This window comes from Aythya ferina (assembly GCF_964211825.1).
Source record: "Aythya ferina genome assembly, chromosome: 4".
Lineage (NCBI taxonomy): Eukaryota > Metazoa > Chordata > Aves > Anseriformes > Anatidae > Aythya > Aythya ferina.
In genome coordinates, this window is record NC_140300.1 from 65,273,699 (window position 1) to 65,296,342 (window position 22,644).

A 22,644-nucleotide genomic window follows, 5' to 3' on the forward strand; every position below is an offset into this window, starting at 1 on the left:
AACTCATTTAAATGTCCCTGACAGAGAAAGTCAAAACAATAATGTAAAATTTAAGAAAATGCAGAAGGTGTTAACCATATCGACACACTGCTAGTCTATGTGCCAGCACATTAGGTGCTAAGCTGAATAAGAATCACCTCACCCAGACAATATTCGAACACAAATAACTTCCCTCTTTTAGCTATTTTATTCATCTGCAACCGCAGATACTGGTTTTGTTACAAAAGATCCTGTGGTTGCACTTTACATGTAAGCTGGGGTCTGACATTTAGAAGAAAAGACACACTTAAAATCCATGTCTGCTGACTGTTGGTTTGTCACAGCTGCCAATGTCTAGTACACCAGCATTTAATTTCATGGTGAAAAGACAGCACTTAGGGTTCACCCACCTACACAGTCTGGGTTTATACATCTCTGTTTCCCAATATGGTTAAATTGGCATTTCTCAAAAAACGAAAATAAAAAACAGGAATTAACTTACCTTGCGCCCATCACTCGCATGGCAGTTCACATTTAAAGGTGTCAATAAAGCCATCAGTTTTTCTTCATTACCACTCCTGTAAATGGAGAGGAGGGAATTAGGAAAAGGGGGGAAGAGACAGTGTTCTGCAAAATATTTGCTAAAGAGCTGGACATCAGAGTATCATATACTGAAATCTGTACTCTGCCAGGGAGAATGTCAAATGGATTTTCTGCACCTTTCAAGACCTAGCATAATTATAGGAAATAGTACTGTAATAGATGATAAAAAAAAAAAAAAACAACTCTTATTTTATTTCCTTAATCTCATCCTATATTTCCTTCATCTAATTTTACAGATCCTCTGAAAGCCATTTGCTGAACTGCTTGTTCTGAATTAAATACATTCTCATTGTATGCAACCCATAACGTTCCAAATAACTATAAGCCAATATCCTGATTTTTTTTTTATAAGGGTAAACAGCCTGTAAATATGGTCTTGTGCTGTCAGAAGGAAGCTTGAAAGCATCTTTGGAATATAAGGCTGAACTTTACACCTTTTGTATAGGCTTCCGTATGTTCTGTTCTGGTAAAGCTTATTTTCAAAATATATCCTAAGGTAGCAGTAAAAAGAAAAAAAAAAAAAACAAACAAAAAAAAAACAGAAGAAAAGATAATGGCTAATTTTATTTAATTTGCCCCTAAAAAGAACAGTCACAAAATGATAGAGAGTATTTAAACAGCTTACAGCAAAAACTCAGTATTAACCTTATAACCACCATGGGGGGGGATTTCAATTACATAAACGGGCTTTTCCATTTGTAGCAGACTATAAAGTCCAAAGAGATTTCTGCTAATGAGGCGGCTTATTTGCATCATTCCATGGGAAAGCAATGACAAAACATCACTGTTTCAAAAAATCTCGTTTCCTTTCCTGCTTCTACCCCCAAAATATGCTCTGTATTGTAAGCAGCACTCACCTAGCAGCTTCCAGGAGTTCGTCCTTCTTGTATTCACCTAAATGATTGCAAAATATCATGCTGTTAGCATTTGGCGGAAGACAGATTAAGAAATGCAGTAGGAAGCAAATACAGAATTAAAACAGAGGAGAGGAGAAAAAAAGCCCACACCCCGCTGGGTGATGGAGCTGTGACGTTAGCCAGCTTGTGGAGGCAGCATCACCAGTACCTTGGAGACGGGCAGCAAACTGACGCATCTTCTGGTCCAATCCTCAAATGGAAAGGCTTTCTTCGGACAACCAATGACTGCAAAATCTTACGTCCAGGAACACGGTCCCGCTGATAGCAGTGTGTCAGCTGAAGACAATGTCCCCACCCCCTGCCCTATTCAGTCTGTCACATTCTACTTGGGAAGCATAATAAATTCTGAGACAAAAGCAAGGCGGCGCGGCTGGCTAAAAGGTACAAATTACCCGTCTCCGAACCTCCCGTTCGAACGGCGATATTCAACTTCACCAACTTCTTCAGGAGAGCAACGATTATTTAGAAAAATCACCAATATCGCATCGGCTGCCGCTTCCCACGAAAGCGTGCATTAGAAATAAAAGGCGCAGACAAAAGGGGATGAACTCTCCAAGAGGCTGTTACGTGACTCTGAGATGAGAGATAACCACGAGCAATACCAAAAGCAACGTTTGCATGTGAAATTTTGAGCTACAACAGACAGCTCAGGAAGGTTGCTGCTCCCACAACAAGAATTAAATATCTTAAAAAGGTTTATTAAATGTAAATAGCTTAAAAAGAGCATGTGGAAATGAACCTGTGGAAATAATTCAGTATTTGACCAAGCTGAAATATGATGGCACGCAATAAGAATTGAAATTTAAGAATTTAAATTTGGGATTTGGAAAAACAGCTCCTGAAAAAGTAGCTTCATAAAATCACAGAGCAGAGGCTGTCCTAGTAGCCAAAACATGGAGGGCTTGAGAAGCATACCCTATTAACACCTGCCAGAGAACTGAGGCTGCTAATCACAATGCTGTAAGAACAACAGGAAGATGAGGCTGTCCTGTAAGAAAGGTGATAAAATAAACCCTTTGTGTTGCCTCTTATGTGTATTTGTAATAAGAATCCAGTGTGCCATGCGTTACAGGCAGGGAAGGCAGTCAGGCCATGGGACTCCAGGTAACCAGGAAAGCCCCTCTGATAAAATATGCCTCAGTAAAGCTTTGTAGGCTGCAGGAGGAGGGTCAGAGCCTTCCTTCATTGGGACTCCCCCCAGCACAGCTCCAGTTATCACCAGGAGAGAAAACCCACACCGAAAGCAGCCCTCCCGAGGGCCTCGAGCAGCCCTGTTTCGTTCAGCATCCTGCCTTCACCCCAGGGTAAGGAGAGTGGGTGCGTGCACCCGGTGATGCACCTCCCAGCCCCTCTGCCCCTGAGGAGTTCTCAGACAAAGGCAGTGCCTGCAGCCAGCAGCACCGATGGATTGTACCATTTAATTGCTTTCTGCAGCAAATTCAGCGCTGGGAATTCAGGACGACACGCAGCAAGGAGTTCCACCCCGCCAGGCTGCGTGCGAGGGCTGTCTTCACGGAGCGGTTACACGCTGCTGAACCCCAGCAGTGCAGCACACGAAGGTGAAAAACTGGAGCTGGCACTGCAATTGCAGGCCGTGATGAGCTTTTGGAAGAATTTATATGTATTTCTGAGGGAAAGTTGGATGATGCAAGAGGTCAAATTACCCCAAAATGTGTCAGGTGTTAGTCTTAGTGCTTCTCTCCAGCTTCCTCGGGGGGGTTCCTGCCCACCACAGGTAGCTGCCTGTTCGAGCCCCTGTGTGTGTGTTCCTCTTTTTTATTTTAATGAAGATAAAATACAGGGCACAGCTGTGTGTGTTTCAAATCAATGCTGAATGAAAAGCTCCGGCCAGCATGTGACTAAGGGAAAAAAAAAAAGACGTTTTATTACTACTGCATTACTTGTGCAACAATCTTAAACAGCTGGATTTCCTGCAGGAGAGTTATTGGCCTGTATTATATCAACACTTCAGGGACCTAATCGGATTAAAAGGCCTGTTTACAGATTCGGGTTTGGCAGTGCATTTAGCAGTTCTAACCAGGCTTTTGAATACTACTGTATTAGACAAGTATAATACCATTTTTCCTCCCTGCTCAATAAGGTGCTACACAAAAGCCCTTTCCTCAAAGACCCTGCTTGTTGAAAGCGTTACTGACCGACAGAAATGGAAGGCTGTGCTTCTTGGCTCCAAAATGTCCCGCTGCATGCCTAAGTAAATCGGTCACTTTTACTTCGAGGTAGAAAAAAAGTATTTACAGATACTGTTGAAATTCATACAAATGGATGCTGAAATCCATCGGAGCTCTCCTACACTGATCCGGATTAGGAAAACATTATCTTGTAATTGGCCAACTTTGTTACCCTCTAAGAGCTGTCAGCATTTTGCAGAACAACACCTAAAATAATACAGGCACTCGTACCTCAGATTGCACCACCAATTTGATAAAAAATCCGCAGGGCTCTGCATTTCTGAAGCTCCTGGCTAGGAGTTGGATGAAGGGGAAGCCCCTGGCCACTTTGCAAACAGCTGGTGGGATGCCACCAAGCAGAGAGAAGGCTGGTTAGTGGCATTTGGGAGAAGTGGGTGGCTCTGCCTGCAAAACCAGCTTCTCCTGGCACAGGCTGTGCTCCCACCAGAGGGCTCTGCCAACACGGCTACAGTCACTTAGCGATGAAGCCTATCAAAGGCCATCCTGCAGCATTTGGCCACAGCTACCTAATAAAACATTCATTTTCAAAGCATTTGAAAACAAACCATGCGTGGTTATGGCTGAGATGAATTTCTAAGTCCGAGCTAAGTACACGAATACAGACTATCATCCTCAAGCAGTACTTCTGCTCAAAGAATGTCAAACTGCTTGACTCGAACCGAAGTAATAACATCTCTTACCGAGCTCCTTTCTGCAGGTTAGGGTTTGTCGATTTGTTAAAGGGCATCTTCAGAACAAAGTGCAGGTACCAGCCTGAACTCCTCTTTCAAATCTCTTAGTAATTGCTAGCTTGATTGAGAGAGTAACAGAGAGAAAAACATCCCTGCAGTCACAGCGTTAATACAGAGGATTTTGGGCAGCGGTATTTGGGATGGCACAAATACTGTCTGCCAGAGGTGTGAAAGTTAATGTTGTTTAGACCCTGCCATAGAAAACCAAAACCGCAATTCATCAAATACAATGCAAACAATTCTCACCTATTTCCTATCTGGCCCTTCCACCACAGCACAAATCAGCGTTTCCTTTATGTGTGTGGTGGTAAGCCCAAGGACATCCTGCCAAACATGTACTCCATATGCCATGCTGTGCAGGTGAGAAGTTGCCTGGCCTGCCTTCCCTCTGGGTTTGAAAGAACCCAGAGCAGAAATCCAGAAGGGTTGTGGCTTAGCCTGGCAGCCCACAAGAAGAGCGCTGGTCCTGTTCACCTCCTCTCGCTGGGTAGCCCACAGATGGTTGCTCTGTCAGTCTCTGAAGGGGCATAAAATGGGGCGCAGACAGAGCTGCTCATCATCCTCACAGAATCACACAATGGCCAAGGTCGGAAGGGACCTCTGAAGATCATCAAAAAAAGTCCAACCTCCCTGCCAAGCAGGGTCACCTTGAGCACACTGCGTAGCATGGCATCCAGGTGGGTCTTGAATATCTCCAGAGAAGGAGACTCCACAACCTCTCTGGGCAACAATCTCATCAGGCAAAAGCTGGTAAATCCTCACTGTCTGCTGTTCACAGCACCTGATCGAGCTCATTCCTTACAGCTTGCTCAGCATCCTTTAAACCCAGGAGCAAGTCATCAGCTTGCTCCTAGCTCCAGATCGAACCACTGCTCTGTTGATGCCGGAATTAGGAGGCCACCGCAGGTAACCACAGCCAGCCAGTTGTGGTGGTTTCACTCAGCTGGGCAGCTCCGATGTGGGTTCCCCATGGGCGGCAGATCCCAACAGATCCCCTGCTCCACCGGGGGCTCCTTCACCCACTGGGGGGCTGCAGCGTGGAGATCTGCTCCATGTGGGACCCATGGGCTGCAGGGGGACAGCCTGCTCCACCAGGGGCCTCTCCCTGCACAGCCCGCAGGGGAACTGCTGCTGCCTGCCTGCAGCACCTCCTGCCCTCCTGCGGCACTCACCTGGGGGCTGCAGGGCTGCTGCTCACTCCTCACTCTCCCAGCTGCTGCTGTGCCACATTTTTTCCCCTTTCTTTAACATACTCTCTCAGAACAGTGTTGCTCATTGGCTCAGCCCTGGCCAGCAGTGGATCCCTTTGCAGCAGTCTGAAACCAGCCCTTACCTAACATGAGGTAGCTTCTAGACTCTTCTCTAGACAGCCGTGTATCAACAGTGACAGGCTGAAAGCTTTATGGGCTCCTTAGATATTTCCTCAGGTATTTCTTTTGTGTTTGTCAGTTTAGTGATAGCAGTTGCAGCCAGGGAAGCACAAGCAGCCTTTTGCAGCTAGACTCCACGAGCCCTCCTCTGCTACCAACCTGCTCCTCCTGCCTCCCATCTTAGAGATCACATCTTCCTGCCTAACCATGTGGCAACTGGTGCCACACAGTCATCACTGCTGGGCCACACTGACAATCTCGATACAGCACAAACGACTTCAGTGCTGAAGAGCTGCAAGGAATAAGCTACTCCCAGCTTTAATTCTCTAGAAGCCTTTACAATTTAAACTTACCAGATGAGTCTGAGATGTCACAGTCATGTATGCACATTTGAGAAAGGCAAATCCCGAATTCTGGAAAAGCCTAACATAGCAGATCAGTCCTGAAGCAGACTAGAGACTCTGCTTTAACTCTCTGCCAGAAGTGCTGAAATTTCACCTGATTACTGCAAACTGCAGAAGCAATCCGAATGGCATTCACTGCCAGTGCTTTTCACAACGCTCCTACGCCAAGGAACAAGGTAAGGGAGCTCTCTCTGTTCCTCCCCTCCAACACGTCAGCTAACACAGAAACCAACAGGAGCTGAAACAGCCTGGACAAAGCAGCTTTTGCTTTATCATGCTACCGTGTGTTTTCCACAGTGAGGATGACTCCCTAAAAATTAATGTCACACGTTAAATAAAGCCATCAGTATCCAACACTACACCAAAAAAAAACAACAGTGAGAAATCGATGAAAAGATTTTTAATCAAACTGAAAAACTAGATAGGATAAACAATTTGCATGCAATATAGAATCACAATTGCATGCATAAATCCCCAGCGTACTGGTAAACAGTGAAAACACCAGCTAATGGCACCCTGCCTTTGAGACCTGTGCCAGAAGGACCTGGGACAGATGAACGTGCAACTGGCCACAGCCTGCATAAAGATGATCTGTGAATACTACAGAGTTGCAGAATGGTTGAGATTGGGAGGGACTTTTGGAGGTCTTCTGGTCAGCCTCTGTTACTTCCCATTTGCTTAGGGTTAATGTTTGTACTGTGTTTCCTTAGCAAGATTTTGGTAGCAGGGGGCTGCAGGGGTGGTCTCTGTGAGAAGAGTCCCGAAGCTGCCCCACATTAGAGAAGGGCCAGTTTCAGCTGGCTCCAAAGGGACCTGCTGCTGGCCAGAGCTGAGCCAAAAAGTGATGTTGTTTGCACTTCTGTGAGAACATATTTAAGACAGAGAAAAAAACTGCTGCACAACAACAGCTGGAAGAATAAGGAGCAAGAAGCAGCCCTGCAGCGCCCAGGTGAGTGCAGCAGGAGGGCAGGAGGTGCTGCAGGCAGGCAGCAGCAGTTCCCCTGCGGGCTGTGCAGGGAGAGGCCCCTGGTGGAGCAGGCTGTCCCCCTGCAGCCCATGGGTCCCACATGGAGCAGATCTCCACGCTGCAGCCCCCCCATGGGTGGAGGAGCCCCCGGTGGAGCTCCTTAAGAAGGGGGAGTGAGAGAGCAGCAATGGTGCAGTTCAGCTGCCCAGCAGGGTAAAACCAGCACAGCATTGCAACTCCTTGTAGGTTTTATCTGCAAATGCTGAAGATAATTATTTTAAGAGTTTGTTTTCAAATGTTGCACTATCTTCAGGGAATTAGATGAGAACTCTCCTGAGTGTTCTGGAAATTGTTGGTCTAATTAGTCAGTAAATCTTGTCTTTTCCTGGATCTTTTTTTCTCTTGAAATCATGTTGAGCTTTGCAGGAAACCCTGTTCCTGATCATTGGCAGGAAAAAGGTAGTTTTGTCTCAAGAGTTCTCCTGCTTTTGTCCGTGCCCACAACTGCAAGATGGTAGATGAATGTTTCCTTCTTGAAGAGCTAGCAGGTCAGGGGGAAAAAATAATTTCTGGCTTACGTACATTATGTGCATTGTCATTCCTTACCATACGTGGCCTTACCTTACCATATAGCGTGCTCTGTCTTTGCTTTTTCTCTCTTTGCTAGGGTTAGGAGCAGTATCTTGTAGGTGAGAAAAAAGGGAAGGAAAGGACAGGTATGACTTTGCTGAGCCCCTGCTACTTAACTGCTGGCCAGGCATCCCTCCCTAAAACCTGGAAACACCGTATGTCCGAGGGTGGTTCAGGTTGTCAGATGTCACCACTGATACTTAGAGGGGAATTTTATTGTGCAGCACCATCTGTGCATCCAGGGATGCCGAGTACTTCCACACCTAAGCACAGTCTTCTATTTGGGCCAAAATGGCAAATGGAAGAACTGCATCAACAAAAACGAAGTCCAATTGCCTTTACGCTGCTTGATGACTCCTACACAGTCCCCTGCCAGGGCTGACAACTATCGGTATGATTGTTACACAGAGGAAGGGAAAACAAAACCTGCTAGTACTCACTCCCTTTGAATATTTCCTTGCCTTGCTTGTGTCCTTTACCCAAACGCAGAAACATTTCAAGTGTAGTAAAGCCTCTTATGCTAGAAGCATATGCTAGAACTGTTGCAATGGCACGATTTTATGTTTGAACACGGGCTGCGATCCAATGACAATGACCTCTCTCTGGCAGTTTCCATTGCCGAAACCTGTGAAGATAGACACAGATCTTTTATAACCTGTCTTTGCTCTGCTTTGCTGAGATATGCTCAGAGGATGGGAAAAAAAAAAAAGGAAATTTCTCAGTTACTACATAAGCAAGAGACCTAAGCTGGTGGTGGTGAAGATATAATGTTATTTCTTCTTGATGGCGAATGCTCTCTGGAAGGAGTAGTAATGCTGAGTTAGCTCTTACTAAAAAAATACACTAGGCCACAACAGAGAAAACCTGTGTTAACTCTTGCATGGATTTTTTTATATATATTTTTTATATATTTTACAGTCTAAGAGCAAATGGTGGATTGCTCTTCCCCTATCCACCCATGCTGTAACTGTGTTGTAGTCTTCCAGCCACTGCAAATTTCACTGGACTGCCATGACTTCTCAAATGCGATGGATGGTGGCTTAGCAACTTCATCCACCAGTTCCTTCAGCACCTGTGGATGTGTTTCATCGTGTCCTGTGGACTTGTGCACCTTCAGGTTAGATGGTCTTAAACCTGATCTTCTCATCCAGTGGATGGTTCTTCATTCTCCTAGTCCCTGCCTTTGGATTTTGCAACTTGATTGGTATGGCCAGAGCACTTGCTAGTGAATACTGAAGGAAAAAAAGTCACCAAGTACCACAGCTTTCTCCATGTCAGTTGTAGCCAGGTCTCCTCTTTCACGCGTTGGGGGAGTACAGGTATTTTTATCTTCCTTTGTTGTCCTACATACTTACAGAAAACTTCTGTTCTTTTGTATCTTAAGCCAAGTTCAATTCGAGTTCTTTGGCCTTCCTGATCCCCTCCCTGCAGTCATGGGCCATGTCCCTATAACCTTCTCAGGAGGAATACCCCCGTCTCCACTGCCTGTGCATTTTGGTTTTGTGCCTTAGTTTGTCTGAGAGGTCTCAACTTAGCCAAGCTGGTCTTCTGCTTCCCCTGCCCAACTTCTTGCATGTCAGGATTAAGAGCTCTTGTGCCCTAAGAAAAACATTTTTTAAGTGTCTCCCAGCTCTCATTTGCTCCTTTGTCTCTGAGGGCAGTTTCCCAAGCGATCCCATATCCTAGGTCGTATTCTGCAAACACTATTCCGGTCCCTCCAGAAGAGTTTGCACCCACCAGCTGCAGCTCTCCAGTTGGTGACCCATCCCACCAGGTTTCTGCATTGGCGATCAGCTCATCGTTTTGCAGCTGGATGGCGATTACAGGTTTCTCGTGTTTGTGCTGCTTCCTCCTCTCTCCTCCAAACTGTACCTGGCTGTCCCTTATTTTCCAACTGTCTTTTGGCTCTAATTAGGAAATAATAGCATGTTAACACAGGGAAAATTTTTATTTTGGAGAATATGCATATTTTTTAAAAAATTTGAAATGAACTGTTGGCACGTTACTTTCCTGTTCGGTATGACAAAATTGTTCTCCGTAGCAAACTCTGTTATTTCTGTCTCAACATTCTTTTGGTAAGAATTTACTTGCTGTACTTTGCTGAAGTATAACATAAAAGTAAGTTGACTTTTTTTTCTCTCCTTTTAATGATACCTGTGCTTTTGGTAATGAAGATAACGTTGTACTGTATTTTTCTTTAGCTTCCCAAATACAGATGAGTTCATTGCTGTGTGAGAGACTGGTTTGCCTTGTGTTTCCTCTATTTACAAAGAATTACGTCTTTCTAGAATGTGACTAGGTTGCCCCTGAAATTTTTCTCTGGAGAGTTGAAGATGCACAAGTGGGGTTGGTGGTGACTGCAGAGATGCACGAGAGAGACCAGGCTGAGGAGTCTCTGACAGAAGAAGCTGGCACAGAGGCAGAAAAGTGATCATGGTCATCGGTTTGTTGGGGGTTGTGCTGATTCACTTGCTGCTTATCCTCGGTGATGCTGCCAGCAGAGGTGGCACAGCTCCTCTCACTTGTCTTTTTCCTGCCTTCTGCTTGCTACTCTGTGGGCTAGAGATGCTGGAAGTGCTTTGTGTTTTTCTCTGGGAGGTACAGAAATGATTTAACTAGGACTGAATTCCCTCCAGAGTAAATGCCACAGGACAAGTGTGGCATTTACAAAATGCAGAAGTGCATTTGTAGGAGGTGGAAGGTTTTGTTTTCTCAAGCTTGTCATATACATTTAGGTATGAGGTTACAGAGGAATGACTGCATTGTTCAGACGTTTAAAATTAATAAAAACGCAGGTTGGCACATACACGCCACATGTCTTGTATGAATGTACTAGGAAAAAGAAGTACCTTTAAAGCTGTGCAAATTGTTGGTACAAAATTCATAATGTTTTCTGTATGTGAGCACATAGATTTCTTTCTTTTTTTTTTTTTTTTTGTTAAGATAAATGCTCATGTTTTGAATCAATCTATAGATTTTCAGGTGCCATACCCCCAGGTAGCTGGCATGTTTTATTTACCATGGGAAAATCAGAGTTTGCAAAATGTAGTCTGCTCATGTTGACTGCAGCGTTCTCCTCAGAGAATGACTGGATGGTGAAGCATATATTTTTGGAGCTTGCTTTCATACAACATAGTTTTGCTGAGGTTATGTATTTTTCTTGCTAGTTTTCTCTCATGGTTTGTGTCAATAGTAAACAGGCATTTATATGATTTTTCTTTAAAGACTCTTAGGGGGGAATCAAATAATTTCCCTGTTTGAGGTTGTTTAGAAGGACAGGGGAGAGAGCTAGTTCTTGAACAGGATGCACTATGAAAACAGCTTATTTCTCCTGCTGCATTCTCTTCAAGCACTGCTCCCACACGGCTCTGTACCATGGGGTCCATCCCCCAGGAGCAAACTGCTCCAGCACAGGTCCCCCACGGGTGGGCGGCAGCTCCCCCCAGACCCCCTGCTCCTGCGTGGGCTCCTCTCCACGGGCTGCAGCTCCAGCCCAGGGCCTGCTCCTGCGGGGGCTCTCCATGGGCCACAGCCTCCTCCAGGCCACATCCACCTGCTCCACCGGGGGCTCCTCCACCCATGGGGGAGCTGCAGCGTGGAGATCTGCTCCATGTGGGACCCATGGGCTGCAGGGGGACAGCCTGCTCCACCAGGGGCCTCTCCCTGCACAGCCCGCAGGGGAACTGCTGCTGCCTGCCTGCAGCACCTCCTGCCCTCCTGCTGCACTCACCTGGGGGCTGCAGGGCTGCTGCTCACCCCTCACTCTTTCAGCAGCTGTTGCTCAGCAATTTTCTCCCTTTTTTCCCTTCTGGTCCGACCATCCCCATACTACCAATGTCACCCACTAAACCATGTCCCCAAGCACCACATCCAACCTTTCCTTGAACACCCACCGGGACGGTGACTCCACCACCTCCCTGGGCAACCTGTCCCAATGCCTGACTGCTCTTTCTGAGAGGAAATGGCTCCTCATTTCTAAGGACAAGGGATTAACATTAAAGCCTATAGGAAATAGTATATCACTGAGAAAATAACATCTTGCTGGGGCTGTTTTGAGCCATAGTATTTCAAATGCATAGCTACTACGAAAAACTAAGTTTCTCTACCACTTCAAAACAGACACACAATTTTTTGGGTTGTTCAGCTAACCAGGAGTCTCTCAGCACCACATTACCTGTTCAATTTCATCACAGACTTGTCTTTAGCAGGTGCAATTTATCCTTCAGGCAAAGGAAAGCTGAAATCCTGACTCCTTGCACTCATTTCTGCAATAGCCTGGCCACGGAAGGAAGTCCTTCCCAAAAGAGGTCAACTCGAAGTGGCCATGCTTTGAAACGAGGCCGCTCCTGCCTGGTCTGTGGAACAGCAGATGTCAAACTGAGATGCCACGGCAGCCTATACAGTGCCTTACATCTGGGACAAAACACTACAGATCCTAAAATTAGCAAGAGGAGTTGGGAGCAGAATGCACGCCAATCTGCATATGACTTTGGGCATGTCATTGACAGCAGAAGAAAGTAGTATTTAACTGGAGGAGTGATGGTGCTTAATCCTCTAAGCAGCGTCTGTTAGAGTAGTAATTACTGTTATTACTACAATGAAGTAGCAGGAGTAATATGGCCATCAAGAAATGGCTTTTTATAAAAATATTATTATAGGCTGGAATTTATTAAAAAAAGAATAGATTGGAACAGAATCGGCTCTTGGCTGTTCGCTGGGGAGGTCTCAAGACTCTGCCTCCCTTCTCTCCTGCTGGCAGGAACTGAACTAAAGCAAAGTGTGTGTTTGACGGAGTCCAGCTCTCTGCATAAATCCCTCCAAAAGCTTTTCAGAAGCAAATAGCCTGATTCCCCCAGATTCAATGCCATCCTGTGTTTGGATTTTGTTACTTACTCCCTCTCCCAGATTACTGTACCACCAGCAAAAGCAGACCGTCCATTGAAATTGGAGAATTTGGCACCGAATCAGCCATTTGTCATGGAAGCAGCTGTTTCATGGCTGACTGTGGCAGACATGAGGATCCAAGAGGCATTCAAAAGTACTGATACGCATCGTAGGTTTTTACTGCTCTCTTTACAACACTCATATTGACAAGCTTCCCTATCTACAGTCAGGGTAGGCACATCCACAGAACAGCTGGCAGCCTCGTCGGCCACTTGTGTCAGCTGGCTTGGCTTACGCAAAACACACAAGCACAGAAGGAGGCGATGATTTTGTTGAAGACAGCGGTCAGCTAAAAGCTGCTAGCGATGCTAGAACACCCCGAGTCCGCTCCTTGTGTAAGGGCAGAGCTGCTTCCCTGCCCAAATTGAAAACAAAATAAACTGAGTTCTGAATGTCTGCCAAAATATTCTTGCAATTGCGCAAAATAAAAGTTCAAACAAATAGTAAGAAGATTGTACTCTTAAAAGAGAAGCGAAAAGAAACTTGCAGAGCACAGGAGGAGGTGAACCATGATGCTCTATTGCCAATAAATATCCAAATGAGCTCAAAGGCTGTAAATGTTACTGAAACAGCAAAAAATACAGAAGGTTTAATTTCAAAACAGAAGGGAATGCCCTCAAAAGAATAAATGCTCACTTCTTAAGTGACCAGAGGAAAATACAGATCTTTAGAAAGGAAATTGGCCATCCAAAAACCTCCGCCCTTATAGAACAGGTCACTATTTCAAAATACATTAGTAGGAAAACCTTTCAAAATGTATGCTTGAAAATGCTACAGCTTCAGCCTTGTCCTCTCACTGCAGTGCAGTACTGGGTTTTATGTAACTTCTATTCACAGAACAGATACCTGGCAAAAAGAGACAGTACCCATGAACAACAACCTCCTGGATGTATCTTTTAAAACCATTTGCAAATGCTTTTAAACTGTCCTTAAATATTGAGACACTCCGTTACCAGTTCCTCTTCCCCCCACCATCCAGAAAGCCTCGAAGCACTGCTTGGACTCAGAGTAAAATTCCAGGATTGTTTTTCCCCAACACCTGAAAAAACAACGCTGCTCTCTCTGGAGTATGGCAGCTTTCTCCAAAGAAGGAAGTCATCAAACACCAGTTGTCTTTTTCAGCTTCCCTTGGCTCATTCAGCTACTCTAGATTGGCACCTCATAATGTTAATTCTGCTTCTGAAAGATGCTTCATCTGCGATGTACTGCAGACATTTCATTGTTAAAGACAACTAACTTCCTTTTAAGAAAGGGGAGATTGATTCAAGCGACTTTAGATGCACACGCTTGACCTCAACATCAAGTGCAGGTTGAAAACAATTCTCAAGGAAAGATGACAGACACACTAGGTGACAACATCAGACAGGTAAATTACCCCCAAACCAATCTTTGATGCAGTTACTGATGGTTAAAAGAAGGAAAGCACCACATCCATGGAGATACATGGGGAAATCTTAGTTCAGATGGCGATCAGTACAGGTGTTGTAGCAACAGTAAAGAGCCTGAAGGGAAAATAAAACAAGTTGTCCTTGAAAGGTAAACCACGAGGCTCAAAGGAGGGAATCAACTGATTTATTCCTAACACCTTCAGTTCAGTGGAATAAACTTCAGTTCAAACAGTGACCTGTCATTACCGTAGCCACAGTAGTGCCTATAGTGCCAAAGCCACCACTACATTGTTCATTTTTCCTCCAACAGTGCAGCGTTTCCTCCAACCACAGCGTTGCCCGGGCAGCTTCAATTCTGACATTTCTAAGCATTTTCATGCCTTTCTGTTCAGCTTTCAGGTATTTCACGACCCCCGTCCCCATATGCACTTCCCTAAGATTTTGAGTTTGGTTTAATTAAGCCAAAGGTACGTGCAAACAAGCAAATTGTGAATCGTGTCCTTTCTAACTAGCAGTTCACACAATTTGCAGAGCGCAGGTATAACAAGAACCAGCAGTCTTGGGTAAGTGTTACTAAATCCTATGATTGACCAAATGTTATTTGCAACAACTGGTGTGTTTCTTGATGACTGGAGAAACCAAGAAACAGCAAGAATTTCTCAGATACAGTATTTTAAGGGCAAAGCCCTAGCTGATGTGAGGGAAGAAATGCAAAGCAAATGCAACTAAAATCCCGAGCCTACACAGAACGTGAAACAGTAATTTCAAGTTAATTGCTTCCTTTATTTCAATTGAATGCAATTCTATAAAAATCATCCTTGTTAATTCTTTTATTGCTCCAAGCACTTCACTAAAGATTGCTTAACTCTGGATACCGTGTTTACAATGAGTGACTGCTTGTGTTGAATCGGTCTTTAACAACTCACAGCCGGGCTGAAGCATTCCAATGTCACCTGCTTTCAAAATTTTGTTAAATACTATTTACATTTATAATATTTAGACTTAAAGCTTGTGGGTATGTGCTTGTATGGTGTCCTCAATCTACCACCATTCCCCTGCCCGGTAGCATATTCTGGTGCATGAGCAGGACGCTTCCTTAAGGTAGCATGCTGGAACAAATACTTCCTACAGCAATGAAGTAGCCAATTTTCAGCAGTAAAGCGATAATAGAACCAACAGAAGCAATTTGAAGGTTCTGCAAATGGAAATTTTCCAGAAACGTATAATTTAGTCCAGCTGGGGTGGACTACCGTAGGGACAGCTGAAAGCACACCTCTGAATGCAGCGTGAACATGTGCCAGATTTGAGGAGTCTGCTCTGACAACTCTAATACCAAAACAACTTGATAAAAATACATGGTTTCAGACACTGAGAAAACAGCTTGTTCTTACCCTGTCCTCGCTACATCTTTTCCACTGCAACTTGGGAAAAAAAAGAAAATTGAAAAAAAATCCCCTTGCAGCAGAATGTAATCTGGGAATTTTAGTGGGAGCTAAAGCTAACAGCGTCAAAGCTGCAGCAATCAGGAGTTTTGCTTTAGTTTCTTCAGAAAACCATTAGTGCACCTCAACAATCTTTTCATGTTTTTCAGAGCTCCTTACCTTGCAATCAGCAGAAGAAAATCACATTGTACAAACCTCCCCTCCGCCCCAAATGCAGATTTCTTCTTACTGCTTGATTTTGTAGCGATCTAACGTTAATTTGTGTACCCAGACTGCCATTAAGAACAGGGCAATCCCTTCAGAAACAAAAGGTACAATCAGAGTGTCCATCAACGAGACACCATGGGGCGGCATTTCATTTTGGAAGGCCACAGTCTCTTTCCCCCCTGTCTCCCTGGCAGAGTACTTACCACCCCAGCAATCACAGACTGCAGCAGCGCTCAGACCTCGTCAGGGCAAGCTGAAGACACTGCACCAACCCTACAGAACACAACTCTGAATACTCAATTATCTTTCAAAGGTCATGGTGACCTGGAGAGGCTCCTGTCAAGTAGAGAAAGCAATTACCAACTCCCCCTTCAAAAAAGAAAGAAAGAAGACCCAGGGAACTGTAGACCAGTGACCCTCACTCCCGTCCTGTGGAAAGGTATTTAGCAAATAACTCTGGAAGCAATTTCTAGACACGTGAAGGACGAGAAGGTGATCAGGAGTTGTCAGCATGGAGTTACGAGAATCATGCCTGAGGCAGCCGATAACCTTTTACAATAAGATGATTGGCTTTATGGATGACAGGACAGCATCGCATACTGTTTATCCTGACTTCAGTAAGGCTTCTGACCCTGTCTCCCACAACATCCTCACAAATTGATTAAGTACAGGCTAGACAAGTGGATAGTGAGATGGACTGAAAATTGGATAAAATGCTAGACTCAAAGAGCTGCGATCAACAGCTTGAAACCCACAGGCATGTCAGTCACTACTGGATTACCCTGGGAGTCAGTATTAGGATCCATATTATTTAATATCTTCATTTATGACCTAGGCAATAGGGCAGAGGGCAAGTTTGTAGACGATACAAAATCATGAGGAATGGTTGATAAACCACGTGGTTGTGCCATCATTCAGATCCTGGATCTGGAAAAGAATCCATTTTCAGCAGTCTTGATCGTACCTGAACTTTAGAGTAAAACTTGCTTCTGCAGTCGGGATGCTACGTGGTACTCTGCTAACTGCAGGAACTGTTCCCATTTCAACTGCAAATACATCAGTCACTGTCTCCTGCAACGGGATTGTCTTCTTGCACCAGAAGCAGCCACATCTGCTTGCTTTCTCCACATGTTATTAAGGGAAACGATCTGTGGAAGGCAAGTTCCAATTTTTGGAAGCACCTTGTCTGGAAACGAGGTGCGCAAAGTAGAAATGCAAAAGAGAATAAGAAAGAATGTAGGGAACAGCCTGCCATTTCTAAGAAACTTAAATCCATGAAAAAAATAAATATAAAAAGGCACCGTGAGGAGAATGCAGACGTGGTGACATGAGCTTTGCTACTTACACAGAGCCAACCACCTCTGCCTTCTAAGGTGTGAGCTCTGCTATTATGAACAAACGCTGGCAAGTTTAATTACTATGGGTGTAACCTTTTAGTAACTACTGACAAAGGAGAGCTTCGTAGAAACTTGTTCAAAATATTGAATTAATAAAATGTAATAGATGGTGACTGACTTCAGGTTTTAATGAGGAAATACACTGATTTGTTGAGGTGGACCATTACACCTCTGGGTTAACTAAATCCCAATGGCATTTTATTTTTACTTCTAAAGACTTCATCTAGACTTAATACAAATTAGTTGTGCTACGTTCTGGAAAGCTTAGGATATCTCTTTTCATGCACCCAAGTTATCCTAAATCTCTCAGCCACAGCTGGTTTGCCTTTTGACACAGAAAATTGTGGGTTTTTTTCCTTTTTTTTTTTTTTTTTTCCCCAAAGGCATAAGCCTGGGAATATGAAAACACTTCCCCAGTGAACTGCTAAAAAGAGGTAGTTAAAAACAGCCTAATCATTTGCTTGATAGTTGGTTGGTTTGTTTTATCTTAAAAAATACCAGAACCCACAAGAAACCACCTTTCTTTTCCCCTGAGATGGCTTGCTTTCCACTGCTAATCTACGCCCTACAACTAACTGCCAGCGATCAACCCTCAAAGACCAACCCTAGCTGACCTTGTCACAGCACTTCCACTGCAGCAAATCCTCCCCCAAGTTAATTAAAAGGACTAACACATACAACAACGAAAAGAACATGAGTCATATAGGCCCTAATAAGATCTTAAAATTAGGAAAGTGCTTTTATTACCCAACGTAGCAGGATCTGTGGAGTCTGGAGCAGAGCAGCAGAGAACTAAGCTTATTATCCATAAAAAGGAAAGCCAAATCTTTCAGTATTTCAGATGAATGTGTTATCAGCACAGAGCCTGCTTCTATCAAGAAAACGAAATGATTAGACTATGTCGATCACAGAGGATATAGCCTCTTTTGTCTAAATTTTGGGTCTGTAAGCACTTCCAGGGAAAACTAAAACGACAGCAGCATCTACACATTATATCTACACGTCTAAAGACAAGGCTCTAAGTCACCTCTGAAAGCTCTTGTTCTATTTGAACAAAAATACAGCTAGCCCTGGGGGGCAAGAATAAAAAAGCATCACAGAAAACAAAGGTTTCTGATACAAAGATAATCAACAGCAAAATGAACGTATATTCATATGTCATGGTTTACTTTTTTTTTTTTTAATTCTAGTTCTCTAAGAGTTGCAACATAATTGAGTATGATTTAATCAATGCATTTCCAAAGTACCAAATGTGTTGCTTAATTTTTTTTAAATCTTGCCAGATGCATGAAAATTTTCCATTAATAATGTGGTAACAATTTAAAATTCTGTTCCCTGGTGTAAGACCAACAGCAGATTAACTATTACATTAAAGTTAGAAACTGCTCAACATGTCACACCAAGGAAAGCACTTAATTATATCGTTCTTTTAAGCACAGGAGCAGCCCCATCACACTACAAGAAAGAATTATGTATTTGTACCACATTAGGTACAAATCACATAGTAAGCCTTAATTTCAAAAAAAACAAAAACAAAAAACAATCCCTAAAGCACACTGAAAACAAGCAGGTCTGTGAAACACAGAAAGATGAATCTGTATTGCCAGAGCTTCTTCTTCGTGTATGGAAGAAGTAATGATAAAGAAAATCCTCAGCTAACGCATTTTCAAAGGCATGGGTGATTTCTTACCTCCCAATGAAAGCATACCTTTTAAAATTACCTGCCAAATGAACACACAGCCTAAGTCTTAACATAAAGTTAACATTGGCTGTATTATGGATTGAACTTTCATGGCAGTTTGATGAGGAGCCATGTACAAATTATAAATTCAATCTAATTTCAGGGAAAATCATAGTTCTTTAAGGGTATCAACATAGAAAATGCACAAGAGGTTGATAGCAGCCCTAATACACAGTATCTTTTTCCTCCCCTACCCTCAGAAGAGCAGTTGAGAACAGACGAAAACAAGCAGCAATCACCCTCACCAGCTGGGCTTTGGGTGAACAGAGAACATGGGAAGAAAGAGTCCACCACCTAGAGGAACCAACTGTAGCCATGAAATCAGAAGAAAAAAGCTGTCAAACTGTGGAAAAAAAAAAAAAGCTAATATAAACATAAAACAAATTATGTGTTTAAAGCATATTTTATAAAATCTGGGAAAAGGTTTTTATCTCTTCACAAGATGCAGACGACAGCCACTGCCCTCAGAAGTTACCTGCAGCACCCCGCGAGACCTTCATTGTGATGACCCCAGCTTTGTCCCAAGAGAGGGCAAACTCTGTAGCAGTGCTCCCATAAGCAACCTTGAACTGCCTAAATAAAGCCCCCATTCAACCCCAGATCTTTCCTGGATCACAACTGGAGTGCTCAGCATCTGGCAGGACAGAGCCCTAAGGACAAACGCAAGGAGAAATTAGGAATTTCAATTTATATGCTAATACTTGCTCTTACAGGAAAAATTGAAGTATAACAAGTGATTTCTCATTGCACAGAAACAGCCTTGATTGTTATTTAATGATCACAATGGATAGCAAGAAAGCATGAAATGAAGCTAATAAATCTGTTGAGCCTGAAATATTCAACAAATACAAGTAGTCAAAGTTTTCCAAGACTACTAGAAGCCTCATTTGCACATCCGACTCCTAAGAGGTCTGCAATCCAGTAGCTCTTACCAGCTACTCCAGAAACAAACATCTCTCCAACTCAAATATAAATCTTACTTCATCTTAAAGCTTTAAATATTCTGCAAATTTATTTTCTTGACTCAAGGACGTTGAACTGTATCAAAATACATCGAACTTTCTCCACTCAGTGGAAAGCACTAAAACTATTCTATGGAGTAATACAACACATCAATTTGGGAGCTTTTTAGTATCTTTAAATTACGTTTGGAAAGTATGCTCTAAAATTTTTCAAGAAAATGCAGCTTAATTATCATACTTCAAAAGAGAACATTAGGAAGAACTTTATGGAAAGGGTTGTGAGGCGTTGGGATGGGCTGCCCAGGGAAGTGGTGGAGTCACCATTTCTGGAGGTCTTTAAAAGACGTTGAGATGTAGAACTTAGTGATATGGTTTAGTAGAGGACTGGTTAGTGTTAGGTCAGAGGTTGGACTCTGATCTTGGAGGTCTCTTCCAACCTAGATGATTCTGTGATTTGAAAGGCAAACTTCAGTAGGACATTTTCACAGGAGTTCTTGACCATATTCATTCAGATATTGGATAATTTTAGGTGACAAGACATAAAACAAAATCATAATGAAAAGGTAATGATAAGGAGGCCTTTTCACAGCATATGTGATTCACATCTATGTGAATTCCTATTTATATTTATTAATTACATAGATGTGAAATATCGTATTACACTTCTATGTAATTAAAAAGATTGTCTTTATTCTAATTTAATTCAGGATTTAAATAAAAGCTATAATCACTGGAATTGAAGAAAAAGATTGCAAGTTGACAGACTATGTATTAACTATGTATTACTATATAGACATACATTTAAGAAATATTAAGAACACAATTTTCACTGAAAAAAACAACCTTGAAACCCAATGCAAACATAATACAAGAGATCTGCAATCCTTACTATCACAAAAAAAGTATCTGTACAATGCCAGTTATGTCTACTGCATGGCTTACTCTGTAGTACTCATCTTTATTGAACCTGTACCCTTAATAAATAGTAAGACTACAAGCACTGGTTTACTAACCCAATCAAGATTACAACTGAAAGCAGCAGGTAATTTTATATTAGTTAGAATTTTACACTGACTTAAAGATGAATCACAATACCAAAATGTTTAAATAATTGACCATCATTACAGAAACAAACAAAACAAATCAAGAACAGCAACAAGGTAACTTCATAGCCCTAAAATTATTAATTTAAGATTATTAAATTAATAATCTACTCCAGATTTTTTTCAAATCAATAAAGGAATTTCAGTCATCTAGAAGTACGCTATTGTTCTATGCTATTAAAAGACCAAGAAGGCTTGCTCCTTGCTCACTTGCTTTAGTTTTGAGACTTGAGTCTCTTGGCCCTGAGACAGTAATCCTTATTGTAAATTTTTAACTGAAGTTTACAGAGTACTGCCGTATGATTACAACTGCAATATGGTACCAAAGATTAACACACACAAAAAATTTCAGCTACATGCCTCTAGCGGTTTACATAGCACTACTACATAGGAATATTTTGTCCAAAGAAGCCTACTTCCAAACATTAGTATACATAATAATGTAAATAGAAGCCAACCAAAAAAATAATCATAGCCTTTCGTTTTCATTGACCCAGTGCTGAGATGTCTCCACCTGCAGCTCTGACAAACTCCTCAAGTTCCTAGAGAACTTACGGCCTCAGTTAACTGCTTCAATTTGTAGTCCCTCCACTGTTAGGATGGCACAGGATACATAACTGTCCGAGAAAACAGATGGTTTTAGAAGACTGACTGGGTCACAAATCAAGTGCAAGAAAGCTTTTCCATCATGGTCAACTGAAAGTGTATTGGAGTCTCAGCAAGGCTCCAAAAACTCACCACTTCTTTCAAACTCTCATGCTTCGAAACCAACATACAAATAGCACCTGCAAAATTCTGTGAGTTCTGTAAAATTCCTCCATGTTTGCTCTCTCATACTGAACACCCATGGCAGTACAAAGAGCAGAAATATCCATTTTCATTGCCATGTTCTTCTTGTCATGCACACACCTCAAATCAGATATTGCAAAGGCACGTAAGAGTACTATCACAATTACATAAAATTTCAGAGATATGAAAGGAGGTTGAGAGGCCACAAAATGATTTTAGCATTTGTTTATCTGTCACCAGAACAATTTGATGAGTAACAGGACCGCTGCACGATGAAAAACTGGATCCTGCCAGATCAAGTTGAGACAAAGATCTTCCAGTGAGTATCAAGTACTGAGTAACAACTTCCAGGCACAAAGCTCAACTTAGACTGAAAATGTAAGCAAGTCTCCAGTCTCCATAGGCTAGTAAAAACCTTCATAAAGAAGCAGGAGTTCAGACCAATTGTTCTTCATCTTAAACTAAATTTTCCATATTCTTCAACCACAGATCAGCATACTGGCACCACGCGGCAAATGCAAAATAAACTGAAATGCCTAGTAACTTCAGAGTTCTTCAATAAGGTATTTAAGTTCTACCTAGACTAGCTAAAATATACCATTTTCTATGAAATTCACGTTTGTGCATAAGGTGTTCGTCAGATCAGCCTGCTTTTAAGTGATAAATTAAGAAATAAGGCAAACATTACATGAGTAGTTTTTCTCCTTTCTTATTTCAGCCTTCTGGGAGGATAAAAGGATGGCCTTTTTAAATGAAAAATTAAAATCACACACACAAAAAAAATGGTATCAAAGTTGTGGGTTTTTTTTTTTTTTTTTCCTCCCTGGAAAAGGCAAAACAAACACAAGCTCATGAGACTA

General features: G+C 42.7%; 1 protein-coding gene across 2 annotated transcripts in view; it reads right to left on the reverse strand.

Annotated features, from left to right (window-relative positions):
- TNKS (tankyrase) overlaps positions 1–22,644 on the reverse strand; it is a 103,423-nt gene that overhangs the window by 51,948 nt on the left and 28,831 nt on the right. For both annotated transcript variants that reach the window (XM_084516895.1, XM_084516894.1), the window contains exons 4-5: positions 1,440–1,476; positions 482–557 (exon numbers count right to left, since the gene is read on the reverse strand). In XM_084516895.1, coding sequence (XP_084373021.1) covers positions 482–557; positions 1,440–1,476 — 113 coding nt within the window. The remainder of the gene's footprint in view (positions 1–481; positions 558–1,439; positions 1,477–22,644) is intronic.